The 15,629-nt window shown below is 46.4% G+C and overlaps 1 protein-coding gene across 1 annotated transcript in view; it reads right to left on the bottom strand.

Annotated features, from left to right (window-relative positions):
• Nucleotides 1-15,629, bottom strand: part of LOC118086742 (IgGFc-binding protein) — a 98,231-nt gene that overhangs the window by 4,532 nt on the left and 78,070 nt on the right. The window contains exons 37-45 of the mRNA XM_060276445.1: nt 14,583-14,648; nt 11,689-12,960; nt 10,604-10,932; nt 8,274-9,254; nt 7,209-7,770; nt 4,571-5,166; nt 3,916-4,486; nt 2,609-2,808; nt 640-1,020 (exon numbers count right to left, since the gene is read on the bottom strand). Coding sequence (XP_060132428.1) covers nt 640-1,020; nt 2,609-2,808; nt 3,916-4,486; nt 4,571-5,166; nt 7,209-7,770; nt 8,274-9,254; nt 10,604-10,932; nt 11,689-12,960; nt 14,583-14,648 — 4,958 coding nt within the window. The remainder of the gene's footprint in view (nt 1-639; nt 1,021-2,608; nt 2,809-3,915; nt 4,487-4,570; nt 5,167-7,208; nt 7,771-8,273; nt 9,255-10,603; nt 10,933-11,688; nt 12,961-14,582; nt 14,649-15,629) is intronic.

Below are 15,629 nucleotides of genomic sequence, written 5' to 3'. Positions count from 1 at the left end.
TATTAAACGACTGATACAAACTAGAGATAGACTGATTGGTCCATCTCTAACCCAGCATCCTGCTTTACAAAGTGCCCAGCTAATTGCTTCTAGGAAGCCCAGAAGCAAGGCTCTTCTATGCTTTATCTCCCAGCAACTGATATTTAGAGTAGGGATGGGTGAATCTGTCAATTTTGGGTCCACCCAGTTTCTCATTTTTCCAGCCTAAATTCAGTTCTCCACATTTTCGCATCATTTTGCAACTCTTTTTAAGTCCTCGTGAAAATTCATCAGCATTTTCGTATGAATTTCTCTAAATATACATGTGTTTCTGTGCAGATTTGCCTCATATACACATTTTTGTGGAGCCATTTTCCCTAATATAATGCATTTTTGTATGCTCTTTCAACTTATATGCATTTTATGCACTCTTTACCCCAGTACATGCATTTGTGCACACATTTCTTGTGCACTGTACTGCAAAATTCAGAGAATTGCAGATGTCAAAGGATGGCTGTGTTTCAGTTCTATTATTATTAGTAGTAGTATTAGTATTATTGAAAGTGCAATGTAGGCGGGTTTTGCCTTTGGTTGTGAACCAACACCCATAACATTTGAGCTGCAGGTTCTACTGAACTATCGTGGCCGACAGTGGCTTACCCAAGTCTCCTTGTAGTTGGTCACTGAGATGAAGGCTTCTCGGAAGAAGACATAGACGGCTGTCCCAGCTGGCACAGTGTCTTCATTGCATTCACTGACATCCACCAGCACCTTGAACCAGGATGGTGACTGCTCATCACAGTAGGAGGCAATCTTGTAGATGCCACTAGCGAGGAGTTTCCCTTTGGCTCCATCAAAGGAGGTGAACCAGGCTCCTGGGCTGAGTGTGCAGTGCCCTACCTGCCTTACACAGCTGCGCACCTTGTCTGTGAGCACACAGGTCTCCCCTGCAGCACAGCTGGTTTCCGCACAGGTGAGCTGGCCTGAGGGACGACAGGTGCATTTTTCTGAGCAGTTGTTGGAGAGGATGGTCTCTCCAGCCTGGAAAGAAATTCCAGAAAGATGATAAGACTTCCTGTTGAAAATAAACTTTTAGATATGCCGGGAGGGTTAAGGAAATCAGCCCTGAGTGCTCCCTGGAAGGACAGATCGTGAAGCTGAGGCTCCAATACTTTGGCCACCTCATGAGAAGAGAAGAATCATTGGAAAAGACCCTGATGTTGGGAAAGATTGAGGGCACTAGGAGAAGGGGACGACAGAGGACAAGATGGTTGGACAGTGTTCTCGAAGCTACAAACATGAGTTTGACCAAACTGTGGGAGGCAGTGCAAGACAGGAGTGCCTGGCGTGCTATGGTCCATGGGGTCACGAAGAGTCGGACATGACTAAACGACTAAACAACAACAACAACATGCCGGGAGGGAAGGATGGGTTGAAGGAAAGGAAAGGAAACTGAATCAAAATTATTTTATTTATTTATTTCCCACTCTTCTGAACAAAGAAAAAAAATGAACTTGAAACTTTTTTAAAAAAAATTAAGAACATCTAAGAACATTATTAAAATTAAGAACTTCTCATCTCGCTTTTCAGGCCAAGGGAGCCAGTGTTTGTTCACAGGCAGCTTTCCGGGTCATGTGGCCAGCATGACTAAACTGCTTCTGGCACAATGAAACACTGTGACGGAAACCAGAGTGCATAGAAACTTCATTTACCTTCCAGCCGCAGTGGCATGCTTTCAAACTGCTAGGTTGGCAAAAGCTGGGACAGAGCAACGGGAGCTCACCCCATCATGGGGATACAAACTGCTGACCTTCTGATCAACAAGCCCAAGAGGCTCAGTGGTTTAGACCACAGCGCCACCTGCTCCCTTACTTAAGAACATTTAAAAACCAACCACATATCCCTGCAGCTGATTATTTCAATGTTGCTGAGAACAGTATCTTTCAGCCATGAAATGAACATAAACATGGTAGGTTTTGTTTTTGTTTTTTAAAAAGAGAGAATGTTTTAAAATTTCTCCAGAAGAAGACGAAGACGAAGACGAAGACGAGAGACAGATGATGTCTCCAGGGAAGGCATTTCACAGGAGGCAAGGAACTCAAACCAATAAGGTCCTGCCACATGTCCAAGGATGGTTGGACATCATTGATAGATAGGTCCATGGTGATCAAACTTTGATACAAAATAGACAGCTGATTGAGGGCACTAGAAGAAGGGGACGACAGAGGATGAGATGGTTGGACAGTGTTCTCGAAGCTACGAACATGAGTTTGACCAAACTGCGGGAGACAGTGGAAGACAGGAGTGCCTGGCGTGCTCTGGTCCATGGGGTCACAAAGAGTCGGACACGACTCAACGACTAAACAACAGACAGCTGCTGCAATGGAAGCAATGACTGAGAAACAAGAGGCCCTCTCCTCTTTTATACAACAACCACCATAAAATCAGCACATACACCACAATCTGGCCATTGGAGCAAGACACACACACACTGAGACAGAGACAGAGACAGAGACAGAGATGTGTGTGTGTGTGTGTGTGTGTGTGAATACACATGAAAGGTTCCTCTAAACTGTATCACAATCACTGCACCACTGAGGAAACTTCTGCTTCATAAGCCATCACCAACCTTGATGTAGCGCCCATCATAAGCACAGCCACACTTGTCCATGGACACACAGTCTTCCCCATCAAACACATAGCCAGTGTCACACTGGCAACCTTCAAAGCAATCTCCGGTGCACTGAGATGGAGCAGATAAGGCAGCACATGTGAAATCGCAGGATTGGGTGCACAACTCATAATGGCTGTTAGCTGGGCAAGGCAGAGCTGAAAGGAAGAAAGGAAGATGTACAGAATGAGATGATCTGCACTCAAGAATAATAATAATAAGAGTTTGGATTTGATATCCCACTTTATCACTACCCAAAGGAGTCTCAAAGTGGCTAACATTCTCCTTTCCCTTCCTCCCCCACAACAAACACTCTGTGAGGTGAGTGGGGCTGAGAGACTTCAGAGAAGTGTGACTAGCCCAAGGTCACCCAGCAGCTGCATGTGGAGGAGCGGAGACACGAACCCAGTTCCCCAGATTATGAGTGTACCGCTCTTAACCGCTACACCACACTGGTGGTGTATAGCTCTCCTTCACCTATGCTAGAGCTGTGTTATCTATCAGCTCTTTGTAGCTCTCTGACTGTATTGGGCTTGGAGGGCTGATGGGAGTTTGAGTCCAGCAACATCTGAAGACTTGGCTCCCATTATGTATGCCAGTGCCAATCTTGTGTTCTCAAATGTTATTGGACTCCAACTCACCATTCCTGATCATTGACTATGCTGATGGGAGTTGAGTCCAACAATAGCTTGAGAGCCAAGGCTGATGAGCACTGATTCACGCCATGCTGAACTTCTTGGAGGAAAGGAGGAATGGAAATGAAATTCAACAAACAGGATTATGCCCAGAACAGTTTCTTCTTCTTCTTCTCTCTCTAGTACTCTAAAAATATGATAAGAGCTAGTGTAAAGCAACATGATGTATCTGATAAGAGAGACCCAGGTTAGGCTCCCTGATCCCTCCTCAGACACAACATATACTGTGAAGACTTGGGAAAGTACAGTAATGGTCTTTCAAACCTGTTTCTTCCTAATGTGACCCCCCCATTTGTGCCCTTAGATGTATAAGGGAGATCAAATTGCTATAAGATGTGTCTTCATAGAGTTGGAACAGTCAAGCAAAGGTCTGCAGTACATACTTTTGTGACCCAGCTTCATTGAGATTTCCAAATTATCTCTCACCATTTGGACATTAGACATGTTTTCAGTCAATGTTGCCAACAGGAGACCTTTCTCTCATGCAAAACAAGAACAAAACAGCTTTAGAGGAGTGATTTTCCTCAGGGATAGAACATGTGAGGAAAGGGTTAAAATTTGCTGACTTACAACAGAAGGAGGTTGTTCTCCATGCTCCAATCTTGGCTCCAGCCAGTTGGCATGCAGCTGCATAGGCTTGAAGGCTTCGACAGAGAGTCTCTGCAGCTCCGCCGGCCACACACATGTCATGCAGGCAATGCCTCAAGTACTCAGCAGGGTTCACCAAAGAGTGACAGTCTTTGAACGGACCTGTCTTGGACTGGATCATTCCACAGGAGCTCTTGGCCTCGTATGGTGCTGTCTGCGCCGTGGCACAGGTGGGGCATTCCTCACCACAGCCGTCAGAGCAAATGGCACCATCCACGGGGACCTTCCAGGAGGCTCCAAACTCTTCCACACTTTGGGTGACTTGTCCATTAGGTAGCATGAAATCATCACTCGTGTCACCATTGAAATTGCCCCCAAGTCCACACATATGTCCCTGGTAGGTACTAGGAAGAGATACATGGACGAACGAGGACCTATCATAAAGGACTGTGAGGCCAAAGGATAAATGGACAATGATATTGTTCCCCTCCTGGGTGATCCAGGCTTTCCCATCCACTGTATTCATTGGCAAAGTGTAGAGTTCTCCATCCACCTGTGCAAACAAGAAATCATATTAGCTGGATGGAGGTCTGGTTGTAAATTCAAACACAAGTAGTCATCATTAGGAACTACATACCATAGCTTTCCACTTCATCCCCCTTTCAAGGACAATGGAGTATCCATGAACAGAGATCACAACTGTCCTTGTAATAGGAGAACGTCCATAGTCAAGCATGTCGTTCTCCACCAACACAGAGAACTTCACTAGATGAGGGTCCTGGCTGCAGACTTGGGCTAAGGTGTAAGTACAGGAGCCATGGAAATCAAAACTTCGTCCATCAAAGGAAATATAATGGGGGTCACCAGATGCTATAGTTGTGCCATACCCCACAGGGTGGCAGCCTTGGATGCCATTCTCCACCCTGCACTCCTCGTGTGCTCCACAGGAGAACTGCCAGCATGTGGTGGCTCCATTGTCCAGACAGCGGCACTTCTCCTGGCAGGAGCTACCGGGATAAAACTCCTCTCCCTTCTTGTAGTATCTGCCCTGGAGCATGCAGCCACACTCTTCTGGAGGGACACACTGATCCCCACTGAGGATGAAGCCAGTATCACAAAAGCACCCTTCTGTGCATGGAGCCTCACACACTTCTGGATCTGAGAGGCTGTTGCAGGTGGCAGGACAGCCACTTCCACAGAGCTCGTAGTGGGAATGGCGTGGACAGGGAGTGCCTGGAAAGAGAAGAAAGGAGGAGGAGAATGATGACCATTGCATATTAACAGAGAGAATGCATCCAACCTACATTTCAAACAAAGGTTATTTTAATGGAAATTCTAGTGGTCTTGAATAGTGGGGAATGAACACTCATCCAGGAAGAGAGATGTGCTCATTGGGATTCCTTTTTCCCCCCTGGAAGGATGATGGGACTGAGTCACTGAGCGGCTGGAACAGAACAAATGGCTTGCATGAGGACTGTATTGTGTAAGTATCATTCAAAGCAATAGTGCAATAGGCCTTCCCAGAGTACACTGCAATTAGAGGCAAGCTGTTCTGGGAGGGATTTCCAGTAAAGAAGAGAAAAGGGAAGGGTGATACTGCTCAAGGGTCTCTTATGGGAATGTCCCAGGAGGAGACTAGTAAGCTAGTAGACAGCTGTTTTTCAACAGAGGATTTTGTGTTCTGTTGTTGTAGCCCAACTGAACAACAAATGATTAATGTAATGCATAGCCAATAGGGCTATGCATCCTGGACCCAATCCAGCATTTTGGATTCCATACCCTCCAACACTTCTCCGATGGAAATAGGGATGTCCCACTCTATAATGATAATTTTACTATTTATACCGCACACATTTTACTGCATTTGCTCCAGCCACGCAGCTTCCAACATATAAAAAACCCATAATAAAACATTAAACATTTTTAAAAACTTCCCTCTACAGGGTTGCCTTCAGATGGCTCGGGGGTCAGATAACTCCGTACCCTCTAACATTTATCCAATGAAAATAGGGGCATCGTGAGGAAAAGTGGGACATTTGGCCTCCCAATGATGTTGGACTCCAACACCCATCAGTCCTGGCTAGTATGAACAATGGTCAGCGATGAGGGGGCAGCAAATTCTAGAGGGCAACATGTCAGCTATCCCAATGTACTACATGAGTTCCCACCTGAGCATTGCTTGCTAAGTATTATTGCTTATTGAAAGTGTTGATTTTTCTTGGGACATTTCAGTCCAAATGAGGTTTGGAGGTCTGCAATCTGCTTCCAAAAGATGTTGTCATGTATCAGAACTGATCAATATTGTCACCAACCTTTCCTTCTCTCCTTAAAACAGAAACAGAAGAAATCCCAAACAAGGTTTCTCAGATCGGTTCTGAGGCTAAATTGGCTCTGAGGGTAAATCTTGATGGCCTGTGTGCCATTGTTTAGATTATCAAAAAGCCAAATACAGTAGTTATTTGAACTCAAAAACTGTAGGAAATATTGGGAACTTCACATGTTGTTGTTTAGTCATTTAGTCGTGTCTGACTCTTCGTGATCCCATAGACCATAGCATGCCAGGCACTCCTGTCTTCCACTGCCTCCTGCAGCTTGGTCAAACTCATGTTCATAGCTTCGAGAACACTGTCCAGCCATCTCATCCTCTGTCGTCCCCTTGGACTTTACATAGTCAAATGCAATTTTTATTCCTGGGAATCTTTAATTATTATTATTATTATTAAATAGCATAAATTTGGAACATCACAAAAGTGATGCCCTCTGTTCAAACCACATTTTCAATGAGGGGCAAGGCATCTGCCCTCCACTTACAGGGTTGGGAAGCATGATACCCTTCAGGGAGGGCTGGCTCGAAACACTTTGGCACCTGAGACAAACCAAAGAATGGCACCGTCCCTCCCTGCCAGGGAAGAAGAGGTGAGTGAAGATCTATTTCAGGAACAAGGTAGAGAATAAAGATCTGCATCAGGAGCCGCTGCCCCTGTGGATCCTGCTGCCTGAGGCAGTTGTCTCACCTTGTCTCATGGGTGGACCAGCCATGTCGTCAAGTGTCTCTCAAAAAAAACTCCCATTATCCCTGGCTGGGGATAATGGGAGGTAGAGTCCAGGAACATCTGGAGATCCTCAGAGTCCCCACTCCTGATACATGAGGCAAAATCATGGTTTTGTACCTTGGACTGGTGCATATATTTTTAGCATTCAGTGGATAATTGACACATGCTCATGCAAAGGCACATGAGCACATGATGCGCAGATGCAGGAGAGCCCAAACTTACTGCAAAAAGAGGCTGATCTCCATTTCCCAACCTTGACGTCCAGTGCTTGGCAGGCTGTCACATAGGCACTGATGGCACTGCAGAGCGTGTCATGATGACCCTTGTACTGACAAGTGTCGAAGACACAATCCTCAAAGTAGGATGTTGGGTCAATGGTCTCATGGCACTGTCTGAGTGGTCCATCCTTCCTCTTGAGGATCCCACAGAACTGGTCCCCTTTGTAGGTCTGTTTCTCTGCCTCACTGCATACTGGGCAGTCACTGCATCCTGCAGAGCATCCTGGGACCTCCTTCAACTTCCAGCTGTCTGCAAATTGGATTTCATCTGTCGTCTGAGTTCCATCCTTCATGACAAAATCATCACTGGGGTCCTGATTGGCATTGCCACACAGACCACACACAGCATTGGCATAAGTGTTGGGAATAATAACCCTGGCATAACTGTACCAGTCAAAGCTGACTCTCAGATCAAAGTCTGTTTTGATGAAGCCATGGACTCCGCTGATGTAGACCTTCAGTTTATTTTCGTAGGAGAAGGGCAGGTCCACAAAGACTCCATTCACCTGGAAAACATGGAAGTGACCACCCAGAGGGTTTCAGTGAAAAAACTTCAGGTAGGGCTAGGTAAGGCTTCCTGTCTGAAACTTTGGAGAGATGCTACCACTCACTATTGACAATACTGAGCTGGTTGGGCCAAAGGTCAGTATTAGTATAAAGTAGCTTCCTATCCTCCTATAAGAAGGCATTCTATTGAGAACACTTCTGAGATTTTTCTTTCCCACACTACTTGGACACTGTAGAATTTTATCTGAATAGTCTTCATCATATGTGTGTCAGCCAGCCACTATTTCTCCTGATTCCTACAATGCCTTAGATGACACTGGATCTGAGATATTGCAAAAGTTGAAATACAGTGTCCAAGTTGCTACCACAAATGCTGTGATTGTCATTTTAAGCAGCAGCAATGAACAAACAAACAAACAAACAAGTCCAACCCCCCGAGGATCCCTAATTTAAAGTATCCCCCCACTTTCCCATCCTCCAGCATTCTTTTTCTCTTTGGTACCTTAATCTTTCGTGGGTGCTCTTGGCTCAAGCTGATGTTCATGCCATAGACCTCCAGAGTCACCACTTTGGTGAAGGACACTGCCTTACTCCCTCGGTTGTTGTTCTCCACTGTGACCAAAAAAGGGGTGAGAGTGGGGTCCCCGGAGCAGACTGCTGCCATCTGATAAACGCAGGTGCCTTGGAAGTCATACTTCCTCCCATCAAAGGTGGTATAGTGAGGGTCGCCAGTTCCTATGCAGGTGGAGTATGTCGTCCCCTTGCAGCGGCGCACGCCATTCACCAGGGCGCATTTCTCATTGCCTTTGCTGCTGTGGATGGGTTCACCAGCTGAATGATGGGCATTTCCTAGGGGAGTGATTTCTTCAGCATACGTCTCATTTGCCTGTTGGTCAGGCTGGGCTCGTCCGCAACCGGATGTCACCTTCCATTCATCAATGGCAATGCCCTCTTCTTTGCAGGCGGAGGCATATGTCTCCACTATTTGACACAACACGTCTTTGTCTCCTCCTTTTAAGCACATCCCACTGACACAATCATTAAAGTAGCTGGTGGGGCTGACAGTGGGGTGGCATGCTCCAAAAGGGCCTCCTGAAACTTGGCTGATGACCCCACAATACCTTTTGCTGCCAAACAGTTCCTCCTGTCTAGCACTGCAGGCCAAGCAATCTCCTTGGCAGGAATCTGAACAGGCAGGGTCCTGATCATCGACCTTCCAGCTCCTGGCCCAGTCCACCATTGAGGAGGTAGAGGTACCATTCAGATAAGTCGTGTCATCATGGGGTTCGGTGTTGAAGTTCCCACAAAGCCCACAGGTGGCTCCATAGTAGCTGCTGGGGAGAGTCACCACTACAACCCAGTCAGTGTCATACATCACACGGAGGCCGAAATCTGTTTCAATGATGGGCAATCCATTGTTCTCAGAAACCTTGATTTTTCCGCCCTCCAGATTCGCAGGGATGCTGGCTGCCACACCATTCAGCTAAGAAGAAAAAGAAGGGGTAGCAGGGTAGGGGAGAGACACGCTTCATAGTCCTCTCTGGCAAATTTAGTCCCCTGGATAACTCATCACTGTGTGTCATTGGTTAATATCCTTAAAAATAGGTACCAAGGCTGTCTGGGAAGTATGCCCTCCATGTAACAAAATAACCCGTTCCTCTTTTGCTCCCTAGGACACCACGGGGCACTGAGAAGTAGGCTTCCTCTGGATGACCCCTTCTCCCTCTAGGTGCTCCATGAATGTGTCAGTAATTTTTCATAAACACACCTAGGCTTGTGGCCATCTCCTCAGCCTGTAGCTTCCAACCTTACTATGGACACATCCGCACCATACATCATTTTAAACATGCATGGCTTTCCCCCAAATAATTCTGGGAACTGTAGTTTGTTGAGAGTTGTTAGGAGACCACTATTCCCCTCACAGAGCTACAGTTCCAAGAGTTCTTCAGTAAGCAAGGTTTATTGTTAAACCACTCTGAGAATTAACAAGTTTTGAGGTGCCCTTGTTGTCCTGATTCCTATTAGTGCTGATACTGAAAAGAGTCACTGGGACGAAACACTTGTCGTCTCTGACTCTCCTTATGCCCCACTTTCAGCACTTAAACAATCACAAGATATTTGGAGCTATTTGCATTTAACAGAGCATTTTGGGGGTTGCGGAAGGGATGGTTACTGATTCATTGAGATTTTTTAGTTTTTTCACTATCGTTACTGCAGTTCATGCACTCCTCATTATGCACTTCTGACACCATGTAACGATTCTGGGTCTGCAGACAGATAAGAGGAATTCTCTGGAAGTACCTGGATCACGGGACTCAGGTACCCAAATTAAAAAAAGGTAAAGGACCCCTGACAGTTAAGTCCAGTTACAGACGACTCTGGCATTGCGGCGCTCATCTCGCTTTACAGATTGAGGGAGCCAGAATTTGTCCGCAGACAGTTTTTCCAGGTCATGTGGCCAGCATGACTAAGCCACTTCTGGAGCAACAGAACACTGAAACCAGAGCAGTGCATGGAAATGCTGCCTACCTTCCCACCGGAGCAGTACCTATTTATCTACTTGCACTTTTGGGGGGGCGTGCTTTCGAACTGCTAGGTTGGCAGGAGCTGGAACTGAGCAACGGGAGCTCATGGGGATTCGAACCGCTGACCTTCTGATCAGCAAGCCCAAGAGGCTCAGTGGTTTAGACCACAGCGCCACCCACGCCCCTTACCAAATTACCAGGGAATAAGGGAATATATCCAAATTACGAACTCTAATGTGGTCTCTCTCACCACCCCCACTATAGCTATGAATGGAAATGACCCAAACCAAAGAACCTGGATTCTTACCATGAGTTGGACACTTTCTCCCTTGTTAATGGTGACCGTGTGGCCATACACTTTGAGATGGCTCAGCTGCATCTTGGCGGCATCCTGACTGTTCAGGTTGCTGCTCTTCTCCTCCAATGAGAAAGGGACCAGTGTGGAGTCACTGCCGCAGTACTTTGCAATGGTGTAGGTGCAGGAGTCTTGAATGTCCACTAACAGACCATCAAAAGTCTGGAAATCCTGAGCAGCGGAACCTTGGCAGGTCCCCATGTACTCATGGACACATCTCGCTTGACCATTCTGCGTCACACATGTTTCCTTAGTCCTGCACTGGAGCTTTTTGCAGGGATCTGTGAGAGGAAAACGTAACCAAGTCATTTTAAGTAGGTTCGAGTAGATAATGGCTTGAACCTTAAGATAATGTAATGTGAGAAAATTCACTTAGATCATGGAAGTCTAACATGAAAAGTTATGAGTAGGAGAGAAAACCATTTAGAGGTTTGGGGAATGCAAAATAAAGTGTATGAGGAGGAGTATAATCCCTCTCCTTTCCTATAATCTTTTTATAAGATCAACGTATTTCAAAGTATGATACTATTAAATTTAGGTGCTCAGAAAAAAATGTATAGAAATTTATCAGTAAGAGTGTTTCAAATGATGTACTGGATAAGTTACGGTTTTTATAGAATTTTATAAGAGAAAGGAAATATGTGCTATTTTTCCTAGTTTTGAAAGGTTATTATAGTCTATTTATTGTAATTTATGATATATGAGAATAGTGCTTTTTAAAGCATGTGGAGACCCAGTTTTCAACACTGCCTTGCTATATTTTCTGTAAAAGTGTGGCGTGGGTCATCACTGAATCACATGGCAGCAATTTCAGTTTGCATATTGGTTTTAGAAGTCCAAAGCAGGACATTTCTCATTAACATGCAAACAGAGCTGAATTTCTCTTCCAACCCTAGCCCCAGACAACATAGTCAATGGTTTGGAATGATAAGAAGATCTAGAGAGCAACACATTGGCTACCCCTGAGTTGAAGGATGAAAGAAGAGGAGAGGTAAGAAGAGGTGAGGAGAAGGGGGGGGGAAGGAATCCCATTTTACCATTTGCACAAATAGCTGGGGAGCCATAAGCTTTCTCGTTTCCAATTCCAACACTCAGCAGCCCAAAGGGGGAAGAGGCATGTTCTATTGTGTGGACTGTATATCCCTGGCCCAAGCTGTGTGATGCCCAGGAGTATTCAGTGCCAGACACCAGCTTCCACTGAAGACCACTCAGTGGTCTCTTATCCAAGGTGATCCCAGAAGTCTCTGAAGATTTTGCAATGATAAGGGCATAGTTTTCAAAATGGTCGTGCCCATAGATGTGGTAGGCCTGACAATAGCTGGAGATGTCAGGGATTGCCATGAAGAAGGGGTCATATTGGAGGTTCCCATAGGTTCCGCCATCACTGAAGAACATCACCTGGACACCAGAACTAGCTGAGAGGGACATGGCAGTTGTCCCTTGAATGCCATACATTGTCGCCCGTGCAGCAGGCAAATTCCGGCTTCTCTTGCTCTGTCCCATCTGAGTATCGGCATGAGTCTTTTGGGAAGTGGAAACAAACACCATGTCATACTCCATGTTAAAGGGCAAGGAGGGGATGATGAAGTTGGTGCCCCAGCTGGAAACAGGCAAAAGCTGTTCAAAGACATGGTCACAAGCATGGACTTGCCTGGAGACGCATGTGTGTCCACTGTAAACGGCTACTGGTTTCTGGGAGACTATTCTAGTGCCTGACAGGTCCACCTGGCTTTGTAGCTGAGCAGCTTGATAAGGTTGGAGTGAGATGGGGAGCACGGTGCCCCGGGGATAGACTTTTCCTTGGAATGTAACAGCCCCTTTCAGGTAGACCTCAACTGCTGTAGGTTCTTCCCAAGCTATGATGGCTACCTCTCTGTAGCGATCTGTGCCCACGTTTGGGGTAATGACGTAGTACTCAGTACCTAAGCTTGCTACGGGATAGACAATGGAGGTGTCGGCTGTCTGGGGTTTGTAGTTCAGAGAGATAATGGATATGTCCTTGTCAGCCCGGACAGTGAGCGTGTTTTCAAAGACACTGCTTCCAACCATCTCCGCCTCTGGTGGGATTTTCACTGACAGTGTTTGGCCAGCATTCACCTCGGTCTGTACTCTTAAGGCAGGCTGCTTCATGGAGATAGTAATGGATGTGGCAGGAGCATACCCTGTGATGAGCAGCTTAAAATCTCCCTGGAACATCCGTGGCAAGCCGTTCTGCATGAAAGCTGTGATGAACTCTCTTCCTAAAGGGCTAGAGGAGACTGTGGCAGGGAGTATGTTGAACATCATCCAGGCAGGGCCACTTGAAATGCCTAAATAGAGAGGGGGGGGAGGAAGTTTGAGAAAGTCAGTGGAACTTTTCATTGTGGTCTAAAAACTGTTAAAGTAGGGTTCAACAGGTTCTCTACTCATGGAGAGCAAGGGTTGCGGAAGGGTTAACAAGACAACTCCCGGGTTTGTTGGGCAGGTCAGTTTAGATGGCCACAAGGGTGATTGGGGGTTTGGTGTTGCTGGGGAAATTTGTATGTTGCAAGTTAATGATTGACAGCCATAGCCTTTAAGTATTCAGGTACGCAGCTTGCATTTTCACTTTTGCTGTGTGCAGTGGATCTCCCACCCCACTCGCCCCCTGTTTTTAGGGGTCCTTTTGCGTTTGACATTGCTATGCCTGTTATGGGGTCGTCTGCTTTTGGAGCAGAGGCATAGCTGCTAAGTTTTCCCTTTTCTCGCGAGGAAGCCTATTCAGCATAAGGGAATTTCCCTTAAAAAAAGGGAGAACTTGGCAGCTATGGGCAGAGGCCTGGTAGGAATTTTGTCCATTTGGCTGATTGGCTGGTGCCATGTGGTTTTTGCCTACTGCACAGCAAATCGTCACAACTTGTAAGGTTGCAGTTAGGCATTGGTTCAAATTGGATGGTGGAGGGGTAAGGATTTGGCTGGGCCTACCCCTCAAAATTGCTGCTGCTAGGGGTATTCCATTAAAGGAATCCTTGGGCTCGACATGCTTTGTCCGTACCCCCGGTAGGGGCTAGGGCCACGCAAGAGCCTCGGGGAGCATCTGGACGAGCCCTGTTGAATGTCTAGTTCAGTATCCTGTTCTCACAGTGGTCAACCAGAAGTCTATGGCAAACCCCAAAGCAGGAATTGGGTGTGATACTCCAATCCTGATTGCAAAACCCCAGTAAATGGCAAAATGCAAGAAAAAGGCAGTAACAGTCTTCACCAAGGTGACTTGCGGCAGAGCTCTGGACCAAAAGATGCTTGCTCTGGCACAAGTCAGGTGGCTTGTGCCAGAGCGCTTGGGTTAAGAAAAAAAAAGAGCATCCCAATTTGGGTCCCCAAGGTTTTGGAGGGTATGACACTCCATGGGAAGTGAAAGAGAGCTGCATGAACTGGGAAGAGTCGCAAGGATGTTTGAAGTCAGCACGGTAAATAAAGTCATTGGTAAACAGGGCAGGGCAGGCATCCCCAAACTGCGGCCCTCCAGATGTTTTGTCCTACAACTCCCATGATCCCTAGCTAACAGGACCAGTGGTCAGGGATGATGGGAATTGTAGTCCAAAACATCTCGAGGGCCGAAGTTTGGGGATGCCTGGGTCAGGGAATCCAATCTCATTCACAAAGGAGAAGATTTGGGAAAGGGGGAGGCAGAAGAAAGCACAACAAGTCTACAGCCTTGTTCATTCTCTGGATTAGAGACAATAGTATTGAGCAGACTCCAGAGCTGATTTGTGCTGTGTTGATGTGGAAAGATTCCTATATGTCTACAGCCAGGATTTTGGGGTTTTGCTGCCAGCTTTGGGAGAAACGAAAGGATCTTGCTTGTATTCACAAGGGGCAGGGGTGTTAAGACTTATCTTTTGTCTAGTTACCCTCCCTCTTTGACACCCTACAAGGAGACCAATGAATATCAGTTATGCAACAGAGTACTCACCCCATAGTAAACAGAACCTGGTCCAGAGATTGATCATCCCCATGCTTGACAACGCACTAACAGCGGCTGCAAAACGCATTTTGAGATTAGATTGGAACACTTGGTCCTTCCAAGACAATAGCCACCCACCCAACATTTGCTGGAGGTTTGTCAGCCCAAACTGTGTTTGTGAGCAAGTGAGCTAAGTTCAACTGGGGTCTGCGTGATGCAGATGCTGCAGCTCTTCATATACTGGTGAGTAAATCCCAGTATGACCAATGGGCTTTCCCCACACAGGTATGTGGATGAATGCAGCCATACTTCCCTGAAATCTGGAGAGGTGTTTTGTTTGTTTGTTTTGCACATTGCAAATCTACAGAACTTACATTACACATAGTCTCACTCCAAAGAGCCTCTCCTCTTCTATTTTAGCATACAGTATTTTAATAATTTTGTACATAGTCATGGCTACTAGCCATAATGGCCATGTTCCACTGCCACTATAAGAGGCAGCCTGTCTCTGAATATCATCTGGTGGCAACTACAGGTGGGCAGTGATCTTGGGTTCAGGTCCTGCTTGCTTGCAGGTTTCCCACAGGCATCTGGTTGGCCCCTGTGAAAACAGAATGCTGAGCTAGATGGGCCATTGGCCTGATCCAGCAGGCTCCTCTTATGTTCTCACACATGCTTCAAGTCTATCAGGGGGGGGGGAGGGTGTGTCATACCAATGGTGGACATTGGGGCCTCAAATTTCATTAGCACCCTGTGTGATGCAAACTCACACCCACACACCCACTCTGGCTTTTAAGGTTCCACTCTAAATCATAGTTGCATTGTCCCCTGCGGCACCTCCAAGGTTCTGTGTTGCAGCTCAGTAGCAGAACGTTTGTGTTTCATGCAAAAAGTTCCAGGTTCAAATCCTAGCATCTTCAGGAAAGGACTGGAGAGACCCTTGTCTGAAACCCTGGAGTTAGTCAGCTAGTCAGCGTAGACAGCCCTGAACTAGATGGATCAATGTCTGACTCAGTATAAGGTAGCTTCCTATGTTCTTAGGTGTTTTCAATTACA

The sequence above is a fragment of the Zootoca vivipara genome, chromosome 6 (genome assembly GCF_963506605.1).
Source record: "Zootoca vivipara chromosome 6, rZooViv1.1, whole genome shotgun sequence".
Lineage (NCBI taxonomy): Eukaryota > Metazoa > Chordata > Lepidosauria > Squamata > Lacertidae > Zootoca > Zootoca vivipara.
This window is presented reverse-complemented; position numbering and strand designations above follow the sequence as displayed.